Genomic DNA, 21,782 nt, shown 5'->3' on the forward strand with positions numbered 1-21,782 from the left:
TGCAGTCTTCACTCCAGACATTTTATTAGGATTTTATCTGTACACAATCTTGGCAAGCGAATGTGTGGAGATCTTCTAGGTCAGAAGTGCGTTTTCCTTGTCATAAAAGCACACACACATGCGCTCGCACGCAGTCACGCGCACATACACGCACACACGGTCAGACCCGCTCCCCCGCCCCCATCCATCCAACACCAAACATCCCTCCAGCCTCACACCGTCACCGTCGGGAGCTAAACAGGGAGGGATCACCGGGATCGGAACACTCCAGCCGCCGCTGCGTCGACATTATATCTCCGCCTGCTCTAACATTTCATCCAACGGAAAAATTGTGAACATAACGGGGGTGCTGGATACCGGGCGGACGGCATGGGAGAGCTCACGGCGTTTCTGCTGTTACTGGTGGCGACCTTGACGCTTTCATCCGAGGTGAGTACAACGGAGAAAATCTCCGGCTGCGGGAGAGTGTCGGTGAGCCGTTCCCTGGCTCCCTGGCTCGTCTGCGGGCCTGTAGCTGGGTCCAGTGGGCGTCAAACGCAGACCACAGCGCCAACCACCGTGTCAAATCTGAATGATAACATATCATAATGGCTGTTAAAATGTAAATGTAAGCGACGGTAACGTTACTGCATAGGTTATAATGTTCCATGATATGAGGGCTATGTAACTGTTAACAGAGCTGCAATCAGAGATGACATTATTACTGGGCTTTGCTGAGGCCTGGTCTCAGTTTGATCCAGTAAAAGGGTTTTCCCTGACCATTTTGAGCATCTTGTTGTACGAGTCCATCCGTATTCCAGGTGTACCGTGTACACAGATTTGCTGCGTAGAATTAGCAAACCAAACAAAGTCAGCCATGCTACCGAGGCCTACCGTTAGATGTCAGTGATTGACAGTTTGGCCCTGCCATGTCAGATATGTTTTGGGTCGTCTTGTGTGCGTGTTTTTTTTATATATATATATCTGGAACATTACAATACTGTGTTTGAGTAGTTAGTCGTTATTATCCTTTTAGTGGTAGTTAGATAGCTAAGTTAAGGCAACGAGCTAACCAACCAGTGCAGTGAATAGGGTCTAGAAAGCTAACCTTAGCTAGCTTTTCCCAGAAATTTACACGTATTGGCATGGCAACCGCTGTGGGCTAACATAACGTCTTTGTATGCGCGTGCAATCCGTTTGTCCTGTTCTGAATCCTAAAGGTTTCAAACAAACCACTCTGTACCTGACAAATACAACACGAGCCAGTCATCTTTGATATGAATATGCTCTCTCATACCGACGGAGGTTTTTAGCATTGCTATTGCACAGTGTTAATTTGGTGCTGCTGCGTCGACCTGGCCCAGTTAGCCCAGTCCAGCAGCGTTGCAGCTGCAGGGTGGTGATATTGCTGAGGAGAATGGAAAAAGGATGCAGCCTTCTTTAGTTTGACACAAGCAAGATGGCGCCTGCAGCTTTGCTGCTGTTGCTGCTGCTGTGCAGGACGTAAGAGAAGTATACAGCTTAGGACCAGCAGGAAAAAGGATGAGCAGAGCTCGCAGTGCAATATGCAAACCATAGGATGCATACTTGTGTTTTCTAATTACTGTGTTGCATTTAGGAGCACAAGTAATTTAGGGAAAGCGTTATATAGTGCAGATTCAATACAATAACACACCTACTGTAGCTTTCCCACCCGAACCAAACCCCTGCGTGCTGCAGTGAAAAATGTCTGTACAGAAGGATTATGCAGGTCACATTGTTTGTTGTAGCATTCAATAACTTTCCTCAACATAAATCACCATATGTCAGACCTGTGATGGTCCTGAGATACTATAGATGTACTGTTTGGGCAGGAAATCTTATCATGTTCGCTATACTGTTACATTATAGTTATATTACTATAGTGTATGACAGAGCTATCACTATATCTTATGACATATGGTTTATATCTTTTCTGTAATATTTCTGCAGTATTTCAAATTGCCATTTTTCATTAGGGTCATATGTTAAGTCTGGTGAGATGCGTTTTATAACCTACCCATTTAATCTCGTTAGATCTACCCATTTCAATAATTTCCATTTCTGTGCTGAAAGTGTTTCGGTTGCCCGCTGAGTCACGCTAGAAAGAGTCACTCAGACCCTGGAGCAGCAATACCTAGATGTGATAACCTTTGTGCTCTATCATGGCTTGCTGCGACACTCCCCTACAGTACAGTGTTTTTGTTTTTGAACTTTTTCTTTGATGTAAGACCAGGTCAGACTGGTTATCTCACCTGCAAATGGACTGATACACTCAGAATTATGTGATTTCAAGCCCAAGTTGGCATGTGTTAGGACTACCGTTCTGACCTGACGTCTCATTCCACCCATTACATATTCTATATATTAACATCATTGTTTTATATTCTGTATTATAAACCAGACATTCCTTTAACACTCTTTGTGTTCAACTGGGCTTTGGTTCATGCACCTACTGCTTACTGCTGCAGTTTCTATTTTTCTATTTCACTGTTTTGGTTTAAACAGAATGAGCGAGATGGATGCACCATATGATGCTAGCCGCTCAAATAGAAAAAAAACCTGGAATTTCACATCAAAAGAAATGATGGATAACATTATGAAAATGGTGACGGTAAGGTGATAAGAGAGTAGTTTCTGTGGAAAGGAACAATGGGCTAACTGATCCTGACTCACACAAGGCTAATATTATGCAGAGCTTCACAGGAGAACACAGCATAAAGTCAGAATTAGTCATTTAAAGATTTGCAGCAGATGGCTTGGTGGCTAGCGTATTGTCAGCTTGCAGCATCAGTCTTCTCTGATGCCTGCCAGAAAAATAGAGGGCTCCGAAGGAGAAACACATTTCCTCCAGACTTCCTCTAATTGTTTCCCTAAACACAAAGAAAGGAAAAAGAATAAGTGCACAAAGCTATGTCCTGTTGGACAGAAGAAGGCCAAGGCTGGTTCAGTTAAAAAAAGAGGTTGTTTGCACATCATATTTCCTCATAGCTTGATTTTGGTAGTCTGTGGTTCAATCAGTTTCTCAACTCTTTGCTCTAATAGGCTGTATATTTTTCCCTATCCTCACATTGCACTTTCTCTAATATAGAAAATGAATAGAACCTCATAAGCCAGGCTAACAAGGGGCACATGTGCTGCCCTGTGCCTGTAATGCTTAGCTCTCTGGCTTATGGGCTCAATAGGGATAAACTTGAGTACCTTGCCTGACTTCAGCTTAAACCAGCAGTAATTTCATTTATTTATTTATATCATAACTTAAATGCTGAGCGATTTTAAAGTGTAATTTAAAGAAGCCTTTATCCTTCTGATTAATTTATCCCAGTACTGCATAGAGAGGCAGATGTTTGTGCAGGTTTATGTAAGAGGCAGTAGAATAAACTGAAAGAGACTGAATTTACATTCTAAGTCCCAAAAAGTTGGGACACTGTGTAACACGTGAATAAAATCATAAAAATGGAATGTGATAATTTGCAAACAAACTGTGTTTACCAATAATGGTTTTACGAAGTGTTCCTGAGCCCATGTAGTAGTATGCTTTATACAATCATGTGTTCACAAAGTGGTGAACCTCACTCCATCCTTGCTTGTGAACAGCTGAGCCTTTCCATGATGCTCCTTTCATACCCAATCATGATACTATCACCTGTTACCAATCAACCTGTTTACCTGTGGAATGTTTCAAACATGTATTTTTGGAGCGTTCCACATCTTTCCCAGTCTTTTGTTGCTCCTGTCCCAACTTGCTTGAAATGTGTTGCTGCATCAAATTCAGAATAAGCAGATATTTACAAAAAACAATGAAGCTGCTGAGGTAAAACATTAAACATATTGTCTTTGTCCTGTTTTCATTCTTACAGTCTTACACAGCATCCAAACTTTTTTGTGTACATACAGTAAGCTGCATCAGGAGATATTTATATTTATATTTAAGCTATATTTAAGTCAGTGTGGTGCAGTCAGTTTTTATCATTGTCATCTATTTCCCCTTGTCTCTCCAGGTGCCTGCTGATGACTCTGTGGGTTTGCTAACTGAGCCCCAGGTGGCCATGTTCTGTGGAAAGCTCAACATGCACATCAATGTGCAGAGTGGCAAATGGGAGTCTGACCCCTCCGGCACCAAGAGTTGCATCGGCACCAAGGAGGGCATCCTGCAGTACTGCCAAGAGGTATTTAAACCGAGTGAGACAGCAATGCAGATGCAGAGAAACAGACACAGAAAAAGACAGCAAGTAGACATAAAAATCTCTCACTTTCTCCAGGTGTACCCAGAGTTACAGATCACAAATGTTGTGGAGGCCAACCAGCCTGTCAGCATCCAGAACTGGTGCAAGAAAGGCCGCAAGCAATGTCGCAGTCACACGCACATTGTGGTGCCATACCGCTGCCTGGGTAAGCAGTTTTAATGATACAGGTGGATGTTACTGAGCCTGTTTGTGTTAGTTAGTTGCATGCGTGAATGGATGTACTAACTGGCTGTAATGAGCAAAGGCAATTTTATGTTGCAGTGGGGGAGTTTGTGAGTGATGCCCTGCTCGTTCCTGACAAGTGTAAGTTCCTGCACCAGGAGCGTATGGACCAGTGTGAGAGCCACCTGCACTGGCACACTGTAGCCAAAGAGGTGAGGACAGATATTAAGGCACCATTCAATGTCATTGTGTGCACTTGATATTGTATATTGTGCTCCCTCTGTCATTATATCTGCCAGTGGCTTTTCCTCTCTGATTATTTCTTTTCTATTTGGTCTTATGTAGTTCTCCTGCTAAATGACTCAGCACTCCTTAGTTTCAGCCTCTCAACACTCTGCTGTCAGCCACGCTGTTCTGATTTGTGTTCTTTTTATCCTTGTGCCTTTCTGATTGTTCATGAATGTGCATTCATCCACGAAGACAGTTGTCTGCCAAATGCAGAATATTTTTCTAACCTCTGTTGTAATTAACAATTCATGCATCAGAGCCGAATTATGAGTGCATGACCATGCTCCTTATCTCCAGTCATCAAAGTTTACCACAATTGGCTCTCACATCCTCATTAAATGACTGAATGCTGCGTTTAGACTTTGTAGGAAGTTATGTTTGATGTCTGATTAATTAAAATTAGTCCTGCGGAGACCGCTCCATGAATCTCCATGACTACGGGATGCTGTTGCCATGTGGTATTGACCGTTTCCGAGGGGTGGAGTTTGTCTGCTGTCCGGCGGAAGCGGAACGAGAGTCGGACAGCACAGAATTAGAAGGGGAGGAATCAGATGTCTGGTGGGGTGGAGCTGAGACCGAATACTCTGATAACAGGTATCAGCATGCATGCACACTCATCACCATTCATCCAGTCTGACAGACAGACACACACACGCACACACACTTGTTGACACATCGACTGAAGTCACTGCTCTGCCTGCAGCATGTCGCGTCCGGCAGACACAGAGCCTGCCACCACAGAGGATGACGAAGATGAGGATGAAGAGGCAGACACTTTTGAAAGGGATGAGAACGGAGATGGTGATGAAGACGACGAGGAGGATGAGGATGAGGAGGAGGATGTGACAGAAGAACGGGATAGCGATGAGCGTAGTGCTAACGTTGCCATGACAACCACCACCACCACTACCACGGAATCAGTTGAGGAAGTCGTTCGAGGTAAGAAGTGGATACACACCCTTTGTTAACATGTTTTCATTTATTGGTTGTTTTTCATCACATGTTGTTGATTAGACAATGTTGCTTTTATGTTTTCCATGAAATTCAGAAGCTCACGTTTTCATCACGTGCAGTCATTTTTATTTGACATTTAATTTGCGTTTGCCTGTGTGCACATATCTCAGCCGTTTGTTGGGCTCGTGCTGAGTCAGGCCCATGTCATGCCATGCTGGAGCGCTGGTACTTCATGCCTAAGAAGGGCCGCTGTGCTCCCTTCTTGTTTGGGGGCTGTGGGGGCAACAGGAATAACTTTGAGTCGGAGGAGTACTGCCTAGCCGTCTGCAGCAGCTCGTGTAAGTCCCAGGACCGGAGCCGTGTAAACCCTGAAGTGTCAACACCACGAGCCTGATTCCTGTCCTCAGGCTGCTGCAGATCGTCTCTCTCTGTCTCCTTTTCTGTCTCTCCCTGCCTGAGTGTCTGATGGCTCTTAACCACTCGGAGCACTGACAAGTGGATTCGGTTGCTTGTCTTCTGATCTTTTGTCTAGTATTGTAGAAAGGTAAAGTGAAGTTAAGTGGCAGTGGCTCAAATAATAAAGCTGACGATTTTCTGTATTTGTCCTTTTGTCAACAAATCCAGTGAATAGACTAAAATCAACAATGTATCAGTTTGTCTCTAAATACTCTTTCCTGTCTGTGGCACTCAGCTCCAAGCCCATTCCTTCCTACACAAGACATAAATCTTGAAAAGTTAGTCACAAATACCGTTGTTTTGGTTCGACAAACTTAATAATTTCCTAAAACAATCTGGAGTTATAGTAACTGTAGTTTTTAACAAATGTTACTCAAACAGGAGTAAATAAAGCATCTGTTTTCAGCCATGGGTGAATAGTCATTTGGTTATCCAGTAAGTGATTGTAGCAACTGGTGCAATGAATCTAGGATTTATTTAAAAACAAAACAACTGTGCAATGTTCATCATACAGAAGAAACATGTCACCCAATGCACAAACAGTGGAGCCCGATAACCCAGTGGAATAATGTGTTCCATTGTTCCAATCGACTCATTGATGGTTTTTGTCTTTTCATGGGATTTGTTGACAATAAGATGAATCACCAGCTGTATCCTTTAAGAAGCTTTGAGGCCAGCCCTTTTACATCAGTAGAGATAGCAGTTTAACTGATGATGCTTTGAACATTGTACTGAAAGGAAAGTGGAAGGATAAAATGTAAAGGCAAGCGGATCAAGTGAGTGTCCCTGTTGGAAAGCAGCCATGAGGCTCTAGTAGTCATTCGCTTGAAAATCATTTAATTCCTCATTTCACTGTTTTCTAACCAGCAACACTGACTGATACATCCTACAGCATGTGGACGAAGCAGTGGAAATACTGAACCTTGAATGTCAGTGTGTGTTTGCATGCATGTCTATACACACGTGTGTTTGCATGCCTTGCAGTTGCAAGGTTTTGTGTCTGCTGCTGCAGCTCCGTAGTAGTCTGACCACCAACCAGCTGTGTGTGTGTGTGTGTGTGTGTGTGTGTGTGTGTGTGTGTGTGTTCGTGTGTGTGTGTGTGTGTGTGTGTGTTCGTGTGTGTGTGTGTGTGTGTGTTCGTGTGTGTGTGTGTGTGTGTGTGTTTGTGTGTGTGTGTGTTTGTGTGTGTGTTGTTAAAGGTTAATGGGTTGATTTGAAGCACCACACTCTTCGATGGTGCAGCTTTTGCCCTGATCCTGACTCGGCACTTTTCATCTTATCTCCAGGCTCCCACATTAAACACAGACATACACACAGCACTTGTACTGGGAAACTAATCCCCCGTTGTCCTCTGATAATCCCTGTGTCTGTAATACCAGTATTTGTGTTTATAATAAAACAATTTCCTGTATGTGCATAACCTACTTTATGTTTTTCACACACTGTTTAAATTGTCTGTCTTTACATTCCATTTTTGTGCTTTAGACGCACTAGGATAAGTGTTTTTTCTGCATTCACCTTTCATGCTTCCTCCTCTTTTATTATTCTTTGTATTCACCTTCGAGCCACCCTGCCTCACATCATACTGTTTTCTCCTCTGCCCTATATTTGATTCCTCTTTCTTTGCTCTCCTGCAGTACCCACCACGGCCCCCAGTCCTCCAGACGCCGTGGACAGGTACCTCGAATCTCCCGGGGACGACAACGAACACGCTGACTTCCAGAAGGCCAAGGAAAGCCTGGAGGCCAAACACCGTGAAAGGATGTCCCAGGTACATTTGCGTGTCAGGGTTAGCATTTACATCCGAAACACTTCTGTCTGGCATTTTTCCCTCTCAAGGTTTCCAAATGTCTGATCTGACGTTACAAAGCGTGATTTTCTCAGCATATAAAGGCTGCTTTTGTCCCTGACGTGACACTCTTAATCTCCAGGTGATGAGGGAGTGGGAAGAGGCTGAGAGACAGGCCAAGAACCTTCCTCGTGCTGACAAGAAAGCTGTCATCCAGGTAGGAAACACACCAGTTCTCCTGTATTTGTGTATATGTCATAGCATTATTTGTAAATGTTTAAGATGTTTGTTATGAGACTATTAGAGTTCCATTAATTTGGCCAAAATGACTGAAAAGTCACAGTGAAATGGAAGTTAAAATGTGTCAGTGATGGGTACACTTGATTCATGGATTTGCAAACCAGATAACAGACAAACAAACAAACAATTCGCATGTCAAGCTTCAAATTTTTTGCCAGCTGATTGCTGACCCTCAAGCTAATGCTAATGCTCAAATGAGGTTTTGGTTGGTTCTAACCAGATATACAGTTAAAATCTGTTACATCTCTTTCATGTAATAATATGTATAATACTGTATCTGCAGCACTTCCAGGATAAGGTGGAGGCTCTGGAGCGGGAGGCAGCAGGAGAGAGGCAGCAGCTGGTGGAAACCCACATGGCACGAGTGGAAGCTCTGCTCAACAGCCGCCGCCGCCTGGCTCTGGAAAATTACCTCAGTGCCCTACAAGCCAATCCTCCACGGGTACACACACACACACACACACACACACACACAACTGGGCACTTTTCAGTAAAAGTAGAGCTGTTGCATGAAGTCATGGGTTTGTTAATGGGAGAATTCAAGAGACAAGTAACAATAGCTTTCTCAGATTTCTCTTCAGAAGTGTCAAGTTATTCTGCAAGTGTAACTGGCAAGAAATATAATGAAGTGCATGTGAAGTAGAAACAGCACATCATGAATGTTTTTATAAGGGATGCGTAAGTGTAATAATCACACTGCCACCACCAGGCCCGTCAGGTGTTGAGCCTGCTGAAGAAGTACGTCCGTGCAGAGCAGAAGGACAGGCAGCACACGCTGAAACACTACGAGCACGTCCGCACAGTCGATCCCAAGAAGGCTGCACAGATCCGACCTCAGGTACTCTACCCCAAACACGGCAGCGCAGAGCCCTTTAGCTGTGCCAAACCTTTCATGTGATGAAATGATTTAAAATGCTCACTCCTTCACTTTCTTCTGACCTTTAGGTTTTGACCCACCTACGTGTGATTGATGAGAGGATGAATCAGTCATTGGGTCTGCTTTACAAAGTGCCCAGCGTAGCCAATGAGATCCAAAGCCAAGTCTGTAAGTGTCAGCTTCATACTTCTTTCTAAAAGTACAAATGATCATTGCACAGTGAAGACTGTATTGTGAAAATGTCTAAATGCTATTAAGCATTACAGTATCATAAAAATACTTCTCCTCAGAAGGAAACAGTCTGCCGTAAACACAATGGTTGTATTATTGTGAAATAGTAAGTAGAAATCTTCACATTAAAACACAAATGTTTCCCATTATTTTAATGTCCTTTATTATAGTTTCCCTTTTCTTTAATGCAAATAAATAGATTCCATTAAGGTATGACACATATAGAAAATAATAGAACTGACAGACATGTGGGACTATACAGACTTAATGAAGTTACCCCACAACCTTTCGTAGTGCTGAGTGAGGATGAAAACCAGTTTAACAGCATGTCTGACGTCTGGTGAGGCATGTTGTGCTGATAACACAGCATCTCTCCTGCTAGTTCTGTAATCAGGACACTGTATGGACTTCACCTGACATGCACTTTTTAAAATCTGTCTCCCTCTGACCATTTCTCCCTCCCATCTATCATCACGCTGTGGCTCGCTCACTCTCTCACACTCTCTCTCTTCTCTTTCTTCCTAGCCGTTATAGTGCAGAGAGTTCAGTCGGAGCTGTCTCAGCAAGTCTCTTCCCTGCAGAGCGATGGGCGGGTGAGCTGAGTTGCACCCACTCACATATGCATGGAGTCTGTCCTGTATAAACTGCTCTCTCTCACATGCAGTATGAAAATAGAATCACCTCTGCACAGTGATACATAACAAAGTCGCACACAGCATGGCCATGCACAGAAAGAAGCATAGCCACAGTAAGAAATACCAAAAAGGAAGAGACTGTATCTAACTGTATCTAGACAGTGAATGAATAAAAGTAGAGAAATCAAACAGATTGACCTTCCAGTAGGATGCTGTATCTGAAGGGCAAAAAAGATTTGTGAGATCACCGTTTTAGAGATGATGGATTTTCAGCTGTAGTTAAGTGTTTCAGGCACATAATTACATGAGCAAGTTGAAGTCCTGTCGGTGACGTCAGATTTTTCAGCAGATAATCATTGGGATTGGATTGTATTTTCAAAGAAAGCCTCTCTGACTGTCCCACATCGACACGTTCAGATTAACACTTTGTGTCTGCAGATGGATGGCAGGGTGAGCTACGGCAACGACGCTCTGATGCCTGACCAGGCCTACAGCTCTGCTCCCATGGACCCTGGCCTGGACGGACTGGGCTTCATCCACCCTGAGAGCTTCAACCAGCCCAACACAGAGAACCATGGTAACACTACACACACATCATAACTTTGTGTAGACAAAGACACTTTGAATATCATGAAATGAGATGCTCACCAATTAAAAATGACAGGAGCTTAGTGAAATTAAATATTCTGACTTATTATACTGTAGGAACAGCAACAGACTGTTCCTACTATTACAACACAAGCTCATTGGTTCTGCTGATATTGAGCTTCAGGTGATTGTTGTGACAAAGCTCTCCATCCTCTGTATCAGTCTCAAGTGAAGACAGCATGTTTCTAACTGGAAATTATTCACTGGAATCACACACGTCATTACAGTCATATTATGTTCTATATGTCACTGATAAATTAATACGTGTCAATTTGACGTTTTATGACTTTTTTCATTTTCTTTATGGAATTGTCTGCAGTTGAGCCTGTTGATGCTCGTCCAATTCCAGACAGAGGACTCCCCACACGACCTGGTGAGTGTGTTCGTATTTCACACAGCATCTGAATCCAGCATATCTGAGAGCAAGCGCTTCATGCTAGACAAGGAAAACAAGGAAAAATAAATGACCAAAATCTGTTGTAACCTTTAAGGTGCCCTGTGGAATTTTCTTGTAAACAAATATTTACATTCAATGTTACTCACTAAAAACTGTATCCTTGAGCTCTTACAAATGTGCTGAATGCATTTCCTTCCTCATAAAAATCAATGTATATAATTAAAAAAAATTGCTTATTTGAAATCCTGCAGTGTTAATATCATGTTTGCTTGCTAGCCGTCTTCTTCTTCACTGACTTTGCAGGGGTAGTTGTTGCACATCTTTGTGTGTTTGACTCAATGGAACATAATACTAGTTTGTCTTACCCTGTGATTTTATACCCTAAAGAAATGTAGTAAATATCAAGGTATGGCTGTGATTATTATTGTAATATTAATTTTGCCCTTATCATTCACCTCTATGTTTGAAGTCACTTTCTGCCATTTAGTTTTGTTTAATGGCACATAATACAAATACTTTGAAAATATAACATTGTATGTAGCAAACAAATGCTATTTCACTATTAATGTTATTACTTATTATGCATTTTGTCTGTATATGCTGCTGTCATTTCAGTATCTGCCCTGAAGCCAGAGGAGATGCCAGAGGTGCGGATGGAGACTGAAGAGAGGCAAAGTGCTGGTTATGAAGTTTACCATCAAAAACTGGTATGAAAACCATTCTAGTCCACCATGACACACATCATCATCTAGTTTATCTTGTCCCTGCAGTGGGCTGTGCGTCGTACACATTAATAGTTTTGTTTTTTAATGGCAGGTGTTTTTCGCTGAGGATGTCGGGTCCAATAAAGGTGCCATTATTGGACTTATGGTTGGAGGGGTTGTCATAGCAACTGTCATCGTCATTACCTTGGTGATGCTGAGGAAGAAACAATATACTTCTATTCATCACGGTGTAATTGAGGTGAAGAAAGGGCTTTATGAATAGATTGGTTTTGTGTGAAGTGCGGCACAGGAATCAGTGTTTCTGTGTTCATGCGTTCGTCTACATTAAAAAGGTTTTTCATTGTACTAACCCTCTGTATCTGCGTCGGTAGGTGGATGCAGCAGTGACACCAGAGGAGCGTCATCTGGCCAAGATGCAGCAGAACGGCTATGAGAATCCCACCTACAAGTTCTTTGAGCAGATGCAGAACTAAAGAGCTGCCCATCACCATTTTCTTCAGGTGTATCCCAACCCCACACTCTCACTCGTAGGGTCTGCTCCATTCTGGTCCCCTGCCCTCAGCCCCTACACCTTCACCTTTCACCCTCCTGAAGGGGAACGAAATACGTGAACACACTTTACGCTTTCAATTGGTCAGACAAGGGTACCCTGTTTCGCCTGCATATTTTAGCCAATCACGACAAAAACTTCATAGTGTTTGTACTGACAAACCAACGCCCTGTTGACAATTTATATGAAGTCACCTCAGTCCTGTGCTCACAGCTGAGACCAGAAACATGTAATCCCAAGCAGTTTAATTACCAGTCATCGCTCCAACTGTTTGTTCCATTTTCCTCAAAATGCCCCACACATCCCCGCTCCCCTGCTCTCCGATGACAGCTGTGCTGTGTTTGATGACATAACAGCTCTTAGAGCTGGCTGTGGGAGGAGGGGCTCTCAGAGCGCCTCTCCGCACGATTAAAGCCCAAGAGTTTCAGGTTTGTTTTTCAAAAAAGGAGAAAAAAAATGCAGAAAAATTATAATCAAATTATGTAAAAGTTGAAAAATCTTGAATGTTTTGTTTTCTGATTTTTTATGTGTAATATATTAAGACAGAGATTAGCTGTAAGTATATGTAGTGCATGGCAATATTGATGACAGATACAGTATACTGTATGTTGAGGTCCTCGGGAGTGGTTCTCTTACTAGATATTTTAGCAGGATTGTACATTTCTAGTGTCTTCTTTGTGATCTTGTGATATGAAGAAGAAAAAAAGTATTCAGAATCCGGTCTGCTTTGCTGTCTCACAGACTTGCTTTAACTGAATCTTGGCTCGTTATGCTCATCTCCACGCTTCACTGTTGTGTTAGCTGCATGGGCAAAATGCTCTATATGTAATATATGAAGTGTTTTAGTGTCCGAAAGGAAGATGATTTTGTTACTGTTTGCGTTCTATGCACTCTGTCATTTTGAAAGTCTGATTATTATCACCAAATGTTATTGCTATGAAGTCCCTGATGCCAATTCACAGCATTGCTGCACATTGGGTTTTTATTAGAATGAGGAAATAGGTCAAACTTTAGAAAGGAGGTATTCTCAAATTGCATCATTCCAGATTTATCATTCCAGTCTCTCTCGATTGTAAATATTTGGAAAGACAGAGATCTGGCTCTCAGTGGCTCAGTTTCGTTTATCAAGCTCCACCTCTTGGTCTTTTCCCCTTGCTCATTTGTTCTTCAGTCATTCTTTAACCCCTATTTGTCCTGTGAGCAATATTGTACAGGGCAGCACTTGGGAGTATTTGATAAAAAGACAGGACTTTTGGGCCTACAGAGATCAGAACAGTTTTCTAGATGGTCCCATCTCCTCTTCACACACATTCCTTCACCAGATATCACATACACAATCTATTTTTCTACATCTCCTGTGTATACATGTACAGTGCTTCTGTTTGTCCTGTGGTTCATATTTCCTTGCCTGCATATCTGTTGTCAAACGTGTAATAGTCCTCATGAAGAGGTAAAGAATTCCCATGGGGAGGACGACCACAACTCACATCAGCATCGACACATTCCCCTGTCCCTTACTTATTATTGCCACCTCCAGTTAACATGAATGTGACATGCATATTATGCATTTATACCATAGAGATACAACACATATCACCTCTCTACACATTATATCTACATGTACATGTACACACCAACTGAAGCTCTTAATCAGGTGAATGTTTAAAATTTGTATTGATGCTCACTGTGGGTGTCTTTGACGGCTAGTCTTTAAAAAAAGAAGAAAAAAAGGCTTTTTTTTCTCTCATTGATTCAGTGACCTTCCTCTGTGTGTAGTTAAATGAACCATTTGCATAGAGTAAGAAGAAGCTTTCTACACTCACTATACCATGAATAAAACTTTGAATGTACATATAACTTGCTGGCTGTTTGTCCTTTTGAATCTCTCACTTTTGATTGACTTTACATTTCAAAAGCTCAACAATGAAATGACTGAATCACAAATGTTAAGAAAAATGCTTGCCATTTTATTCCCCCTAGTGGACAAAAAAGGTCCAACAATTTAGGGAACAAACACTAAATAAAATACAAAACAGGTCCTCTAAAAATGGAAAATATGAAAATACACTTGTCCTTGTGTCTATCAAAAACATGAAGTACCGGTATATACAGTGGAAATTATCCTAAACTACAGACAAGGAACACAATACAACAAAGCTCATAACTGGGTTTTCAGTCACACATTCAAGCATTCAGCCACATGCACACGACAACAGCTTTTCTCAGTAATCACAGACACTCGCCCTCTCATCCCGAACATGCTTCTCCTCTCCGTTAGCATTGAAGAAAAGCTAAAAAAAAAAAGTTTTATCCTGCCTCTGTCTAACTTGAATCAATCAGTAAAGACAATAACAAAGTTGTTTATCCACACTGATCAGGGATCAGCCTTGCATTTCTGTGCTTGATGAACACAGCTGTGTCAAAAAAAAGAAGAAAGTTGATTTGATTTCCAATCAGGGGTGGAGAGTGGAGTCTGCCCGTGACAGCTGGAAAGCGCTGTAATGCGGGATCCTTCAACTGTCTTTGTCTAGTGTCGTGGTGGCCAGGGTCACTGTAGTGATGGGCTGACCAATGCCGTGCATCTGCATGCGAGCCAGCTTCTTCTGTTCACACTCGGTCACCAGGTTGTTGAGCTCAGCAGCGCTGTAGCCAATCAGAGTTCTCAGGTCGCACACAAACTTGTAGACAAAGCGCTTGCCCTGCACCTTGCTGATCATGTCCCCGTCATAATAATACCTGCATGGCATGAGAATATAAAAAGTCAGAATCTCGCTACACAAAGCCCCAATAAATTCATACAATGTAAGATTGTTTTCATGTGGAATGAATCATGCCATGTTTCCAATAGGGTTGCAGCAGTATACCTGTTTCCCCAAATGCTTTGTTTTAATGTTTTGTTTTAATTTTACAAAATATATTATGCCCTTACAGACATGAAACTTCATATAACTTGAAATTAAAAAAAAAAGCGAAGAAACAAACCTGAGGGCTCTGCTAAGTTTCTCATAGTTCATAGTGGGCTTGTTCTTGCGCTGGCCCCATTTCTGTGCTACAAGCTCTGGCTGGTTGAGTTTGAATTCGCCCTCTTCGCCCACCCAGGAGATGCAGTCTCTTGCATCCTTGTCTGTCAGCAGCTCCAGCAGGAACTGCCACAACTGTATCTGACCATTGTTGCCTGGGACAAGAGAAACATGGCCTTCAGTGTAAAAGACTCCGAAAAATTCCTTTCACATACAATAAGAGATGCATTAGCAGTAAAAAAAATTGCACCACAACACTGGAAATGTGTAATCAAACATTTGTGGAGGTCTTGGAGTAGAGTTGCTAACAAATATTTTTCATTTTGATTAATCTGCCAATTGTTTTCTCAAGCAACTGTCAGGTCTATAAAATATGAGAAAATTATGGGAAAAGTCCAAAATTCAAATATAATTACTTTATTCATCACATAGCACAAAGATAATCAGCAAAATAAACTTAATCAGTTAAGTAGATTCATTAACTGATTGACTGGTGAATTGTTATAGCTTGGAGCTCTGCCTATTGGCACATCTGTGCACACCTGGCATATCACTGTGCAAAACAACAAAGAAAACAAATCTGGTGCACAAACGCCGTCCCTGGATGTTTGGTAGTGCCTTCAGGCTGTCCGAACATATAAGCTGCTTACACAACAACAACATACAGAGTCCTTGTGTGTAGTGAGCACTACCTGTGCGGTTTCCAGGCGAGCTGCGCTCCTCTCCTCCTGAAATACGGGGAGTTCTGGGACCTCGACTCTGCTTCAATACCTTTATGGCAGTGGGTGTGCTCACTTGAGCCGGGATTATTTGCACAGCTGGAGTCACAGATGGAAAAGTTAGAGATGAACAGAACATGAATCATCAGAACTTGCTTTAATCGCCCATTTGGCTGATTTTCTTCAATTAAACACTTACGTTGATCGATGGTGACAGTAGCGTCCCCTCCAGACTGGTCCTGGCTTGCTAGAACATCTGAAATATACCCAAGAAATTAGGGCCTTCATTTTCACCTCTGCTGACTCCTTAAAACACACTGTTGAACATCAACAGTGTTTACAGACTGGGCACACTCCTAAAAACCTGAAACAACTCTCACTTACATTTGCGTAGGAGCTCCAGGTGACTCCAGAGTATCTCTCCATTGGGCACTTTCTGAAGAAACTCTTCCTGGCTGAATGCACAGAGTTCTCGACCTGGGATGTGAATGCTGCCTATTTCCATCTCATCGATGTTAAACTCCTTCATTACCCACACAGCCCAGTGGATCACCTGGTCAGCAGTCCACAGCACAGGATCTGGGGAGAAAGAAAGAAACCTCGCACACTAACACCACATGAAGGAGTATTTTTGCCATAGTAATGTATTGTATTAAAATGTTACTCACCATATTGTATGCCCAGGCGAACCTGCTCCTTGCGGTAGCCTTCAAGTGCTGCGGCCCACCGTGTAACCTGCTCTGACGTCTCGTCGGACAAGCCAGATCGTTCCACAGCAATGAGTTGACCGTCCTCCACCAGCGCTCCCTCCTCTCCTGCTGCATCCGGATCAATCACCACCTCTACTGTTTCTACTGGCTTCACAATTTCCAAAATGTTCAACTTCTCCTCACCTGGACAAGGGAAATAACACAAATGAGGGAGGTTGATGTGTGTATGTGTAAGTCTGAATTTGGACATGAACAGCAATGATACATGTTCTGATCTTCAATGTGTCATATCAGTACCTGGTTTGGTTATAATCTGCAGGCTGAGCTGCACTGTGCCATCTGTCTTTACTCCCTGATCGAAGAGGCTGTGATCAGGGTGAAGCTGAAAAAAAAACCCCAACAAATATAAGCTGAATCAGAGGTGAAGAGAGAGACAACTCCACATGCTTATCAGTTCAGGGATGGCTTGCAGACCCACATCACCACCTGGAACTTGATAAAATCACAGAAGCATAGAGAGATCTTTGATATGTTCCATGTACATCAACATGTATGTTGTTACCTGAATGTCCTGCAAGCAGATGTCATATGCATCCAGAGATATTTGGATACGGGGCTCCAAAAGCTTCTTCAAATTGCCAATGGGCTCATTGATGTCGATATCTTGTTGAATCAAATCTGACGCTGTGATGGTCTGCTCCTCAACACTAAAGGTAAAAGAATAGAGGGAAAGGAAATATAAATGTGCAGTTGCTGCATGTGCAAGAGTATGCAGTTCAAGCTACCACTATCTTGCGTACCCTTCCTCCAGGCATTCCTGTTTCTCCCGTTCATCGATCTCAATCTCTATCATCTCTTCTGGTTCACTTTTAGACATCCTGTTTGATGCAGAGAGAGCCAAGCTGTAGAAAAGTAATGAAACAGATGCTCAACTGTAATTCATTACAACATATTAACAGGACCAAAAAAACATACAAGAAAGGAACAATTACACTGTCCAACATACCACAATCCAAAACATTTGACAATATATTCAGATGTTTCTGTTTATAATTGTACATAAATATTGCTGAGACAATTGGTCAGATTAGGGAACTATTTTCAGACATTTCAGAGCCCAATGGATTAATAAATAAATAATACAATTGCATAATAAATTAACTGATAATGATTCTAACTAATAAGTGTTGACTGCAGCCCTACATTGTTGTGCTGTTTCATTGTGGAGGTGTTCATTCAGCTGTCTATAATCCCCGCACTAACTCTGTCAACTAAAAAGGAGCCCTTTTGATTCGATGCCCCGAAATTCTATTCAACACACTACCAGAGCTGCAATGTTTAGTCAATTCATCCACTGAAAGAAAATTTACTGCCCTCTATTTTGATAATCAATTAATTGTTTGAGTCATTTTTCAAGCAGAGATGTCTGACGTATGCTCGTTCCACCTTCATAAATGCAAGGATTTGCTGTTTTTTTTCTCATGTATGAGTAATTGCTGAGTCTTTGGGTTTTGGACTGTTGGTTGGACAAAAGGAGCAATTTGAACACATCACTTTAAGCTCTAGGAGATCACGATCAGCATTTTTCACTTTTTTGACATTTCATAGACTAAGCAATTGAGTGATTATTTGTGAAAAATAATCACCAGATTAGATAATAAAAATAAATTAATTGCAGCCCTAAGCACTATGTATATGTAGGTAAAATTATTACTATATGGTTTTACACTACATTTTATATATGTACCATAAAAGTATACATACTTTTCAAAGGCCAAAGGTGATGTCATCAAATGTCAAATATTGTTTCTTGTTTTCATCCCACTAACAGTTCAAAACCCCAAAATATTCAGCTTACATTGATGCAAAACCAATGAAAAAAGATCACATGTGACATTTTCTGTTGATCAACTAATCAATTGACAAGTTGATGCTGCTCTTCTTTTCATAATGCCATAAAGATAAAAAAAACAAAAACAACTAACTTTGCACCTTAATTTACAAATGCAATTTTGCTCATTTTGAGAAAGAAAGAAAGAAAGAAATAACGGGAAAAAGGTTGTGATTTTTGTTGTGATTATTATCATTCTACAATTTCTCAGCTTGGGATAAATAAAGTATATCTATCTATCTATCTATCTATCTATCTATCTATCTATCTATCTATCTATCAGTATTATTATTATGCAATGGGGAGATTCAGCAGCACAAACAATTAAAAGGCATCAGGCATAGTTCATGTCTCAACAATAAACAATATTTCGGCTTCAGCATGTTTAAATCAGTGTCAGTGGGTTAACGGGGCCGTGAAGTAAACAGCACTTTGGGGTTTTTTCTATCATAAAGGCCTTTCAGCCTCGACTCCTCATTGGCCATCTGGGACAGTTCACTGACTGCTCAAACTGCTAACGTTAGCCAACTCGAGGGCGAGGCTTTGGCGTCTAAGGGCCAACTGATAGGCCATTAGTTATCAAAAATAATGGCCAAATATAACCACGCATCATAAACACATGCTGGGAAAACACAGAAAACTAATATTTATACAACAGGCCACACGTGTCGATACACTGTCGCTGGCGTACAGTGAAGCAAGTTAGCTACAATTTTGCAAGCGAGTGCACGGGGCGAGGCAGCCCATTACACAACCATTGGTCCCCGCCTGCGAAAGAACGGATAAAATATCCTATAAACGCACTGCGCTTCATAACTTAAATAAATCTTTCTTATATCACACTTTAACTCTGCACGTAGAAAACTTTTAAAACGGAAATAGAATAAACGGAAACAAAACAGCATAGGGCAAATGGAAAGCAGCCGGAAATCCTGGCTAAGGTTTACAGCGTTGCAAGACTTCCGAGAGCGCCCGTGATAAATACGGTACAAGCTTCACAGGAAAACTACCACCACCGAGCAACTACGGTGTCGCTAATACACTGAAATGGTGATCGGTTAAACACAAACTGCAACTATACAGAGAAGTTTGGACTAACAAGTAGCTCTGTCGTCTCTGGATATATACGCACTGTGCTTTTGTGGCTGGATGGTGATCAGCGCCGCGACAGACTCTCTGCTTCACTGCGTCGGTTCAGCTTTACTTTTAGCAACCCAGCTAACAGTGAAACTGGTATAACGGAGTCTTCCCTTAAAGAAACTAACGTTATTTCTGTTTTTCAGATTATGAGAACGCAACAACAGCAGCCATCGAAGCCGTGGTAGCCACCGTTAGCCTAGCATTAGAGGAAGTTTGCTAATACTCCCTATGTTTGTTGCTTGGAGGTAGGCGGCCTCTTCCCACTCAGCTAAATAGGACTCGACAACAGCTAGCTAGCTAGCTACAAAATAGCGGGAACAATCCAAGCACGACAAACAGGCCCCCATACTCGACCACAAATTAGTACACTTTCTTTGGAACAAGCGTATCTAACTCCGAAATAGCCATACCTCTTAAAATTCAGGCCTTGGAAGATGTTGAAATAGTTCAAATGTGGTAGACAAGCAGCCAAAATTCACACAGTCGAGTCGTATCATGCAAGTTTTTGGTCAACTACACACTCTCAGAGGAGGGGCGGAGACTAACTGGCAAAGACAGTTGCACTAAATGAATGGAGTGAAGTGTCCTCAGTACAAATGTGTGTACAGTAGATGCATTTGGTGTTTTTAATAAGTGGACCAACGCGGTTTCCCATCATCTTAAAAGTCATGGTAGTCATGCATTTCAAGTCGATTAGCCAGGCCTCCGTTCTTTCACAAAAATATCCCCATTAATTCCCCGAAGTAACGAACAAGCTGTCTATCCTAAGTTATTTTTAGTCCTCATGTTTCCTGTAAACTGTTTGAAGTGGAAAAAAAGCGTAGTGAATGAGTATAATCAACTCTAAGGAGGATCTGTAAAACCAGGCCAATAGCGCATCTGTATACAACTACAATCGACTATTTTAAATATTTGCGACAGGGGGGATTAGCCCACTAGGGGGCCCTGTGGCAAAGAAGAGCTCTGTGCCTCCATGTAACTTTCCCTAACACATTTTCCCCTGAGTCCTCCAATCAAACTGCTTTTCCATATGCGCCACGTAAACATAACACAATAAAGATTAAACTGTCACACAACCACTCTACTAAACCTCAATACTAGGTAAAAATGTATGGGCCCTTAGTGCCTCTACCATTTCAGTGCTTGCCACACAGACAGCCGGCGGGGGGCCCAGGTGTGCAGCTTTGGGGAGTAGCCCTTTGTCCAGTTCTCAGTCCAGCCTTTGGTTTGTAATACTAAGGTTTTTGTGTCTTTTCGTGATAGGCAAAAGGTGATGTGACGGTTATTTTCATACGTATTCTTAGGGTTGGACACCTATTTGTTCTTGCACACATGTAAAGAAAAGGCCAGCAAACTGTAATATTCAGTGACACATATTCTCAACAATGGCAAAACAAGCATTGCCTCTTCACAGCCAAGATCTTTGTTCCCTTTCATATACAGTATCCCGACTCATGAACTTATCAAAACAGGAAGTTTTGATCTGTCTCAGTTCTGCTATTCTGACATTAGATATTATCTGGAGGACAAACAGATGTCTGTAGGTGTGATTATGGCATTTTGTAAATAATTTGCAATCATGTTTTCAACCCTTGATTGTATTCTCTCAAATGAAATCCACAAAAGTGTCAGATGTACTGAAAACATGTATCTGGATAAAACCAAAGTGGTCTTGTTTGTGTCTTTAATAATTCAACACAGGGTGTGACATGGTTAAATTTTCATGTCTGTCAAAATGTTTTTTCTAATAAAAATGACATGTAAAAAAACAAAATATTGTGAGTATCTGTAGAAAGACCATTTGGATTTTATGAAAGCATGTGTATAATTCATCAGTTAGCTTGGTAGTCTTTTCAGCAAAACGTACAATCGTATTATTAACATAATAGCAAAAAGTAAATAGTCTAAAAGGACCTCGTATTGATGCCACTCCGTTAAAAAATTGACCTACTTCATTACTTTGCCTCAACTGTAACAAATAATTTACCACATGGTGTAACCAGCAATTTTCCTGGTATTTAAGGATGCATTGAGCACTGATAATAT

At 41.7% G+C, this 21,782-nt stretch overlaps 2 protein-coding genes across 4 annotated transcripts; one reads left to right on the plus strand and one right to left on the minus strand.

The window, feature by feature from the left end:
- Window positions 1-183: 183 nt before the first annotated feature.
- LOC121616323 (amyloid-beta A4 protein) lies at window positions 184-14,106 on the plus strand. Of its 2 annotated transcripts, XM_041951057.1 has the most exons (18): window positions 184-429; window positions 3,999-4,166; window positions 4,260-4,389; window positions 4,506-4,618; window positions 5,098-5,288; window positions 5,398-5,633; window positions 5,819-5,986; window positions 7,742-7,875; window positions 8,036-8,110; window positions 8,477-8,635; window positions 8,903-9,031; window positions 9,139-9,238; window positions 9,827-9,894; window positions 10,375-10,513; window positions 10,904-10,957; window positions 11,597-11,688; window positions 11,798-11,944; window positions 12,078-14,106. In XM_041951057.1, exons 1-18 carry the CDS (start codon window positions 370-372, stop codon window positions 12,177-12,179), a joined length of 2,265 nt encoding a protein of 754 aa, XP_041806991.1. In that variant the 5' UTR covers window positions 184-369; the 3' UTR covers window positions 12,180-14,106. The 2 variants fall into 2 exon arrangements, with proteins under 2 accessions (XP_041806991.1, XP_041806992.1); XM_041951058.1 differs by lacking the exon at window positions 5,819-5,986 and having other exon boundaries at window positions 188-429.
- A 102-nt stretch (window positions 14,107-14,208) lies between these two features.
- gabpa (GA binding protein transcription factor subunit alpha) lies at window positions 14,209-20,265 on the minus strand. Of its 2 annotated transcripts, none has more exons than XM_041951059.1 (10): window positions 20,147-20,265; window positions 17,506-17,607; window positions 17,268-17,412; window positions 17,003-17,087; window positions 16,664-16,888; window positions 16,380-16,574; window positions 16,195-16,251; window positions 15,969-16,094; window positions 15,239-15,431; window positions 14,209-14,992 (listed from the first exon to the last, which is right to left on the minus strand). In XM_041951059.1, the coding sequence occupies exons 2-10, from the start codon at window positions 17,580-17,582 to the stop codon at window positions 14,770-14,772; spliced, it is 1,326 nt and encodes a 441-aa protein (XP_041806993.1). In that variant the 5' UTR covers window positions 17,583-17,607; window positions 20,147-20,265; the 3' UTR covers window positions 14,209-14,769. The 2 variants fall into 2 exon arrangements, with proteins under 2 accessions (XP_041806993.1, XP_041806994.1); XM_041951060.1 differs by lacking the exon at window positions 20,147-20,265 and adding an exon at window positions 19,729-19,942.
- Between the last annotated feature and the right edge of the window lie 1,517 nt (window positions 20,266-21,782).

Source organism: Chelmon rostratus, chromosome 13 (assembly GCF_017976325.1).
Source record: "Chelmon rostratus isolate fCheRos1 chromosome 13, fCheRos1.pri, whole genome shotgun sequence".
Taxonomy (NCBI): Eukaryota; Metazoa; Chordata; class Actinopteri; order Chaetodontiformes; family Chaetodontidae; genus Chelmon; species Chelmon rostratus.

Bases quoted from the DNA above. Each gene is read 5' to 3' on its own strand.
- LOC121616323 (XM_041951057.1), top strand. From the start codon at position 370: ATGGGAGAGCTCACGGCGTTTCTGCTGTTACTGGTGGCGACCTTGACG. The intron at 4,167-4,259 runs GTATTTAAACCG...CACTTTCTCCAG, and splicing joins TCCTGCAGTACTGCCAAGAG to GTGTACCCAGAGTTACAGAT. The intron at 9,032-9,138 runs GTACTCTACCCC...TCTGACCTTTAG, and splicing joins CTGCACAGATCCGACCTCAG to GTTTTGACCCACCTACGTGT.
- gabpa (XM_041951059.1), bottom strand. From the start codon at position 17,582: ATGTCTAAAAGTGAACCAGAAGAGATGATAGAGATTGAGATCGATGAA. The intron at 17,088-17,267 runs GTAACAACATAC...TTTTTTTTTCAG, and splicing joins TCTGCTTGCAGGACATTCAG to CTTCACCCTGATCACAGCCT. The intron at 16,889-17,002 runs GTACTGATATGA...TCCCTTGTCCAG, and splicing joins GCAGATTATAACCAAACCAG to GTGAGGAGAAGTTGAACATT.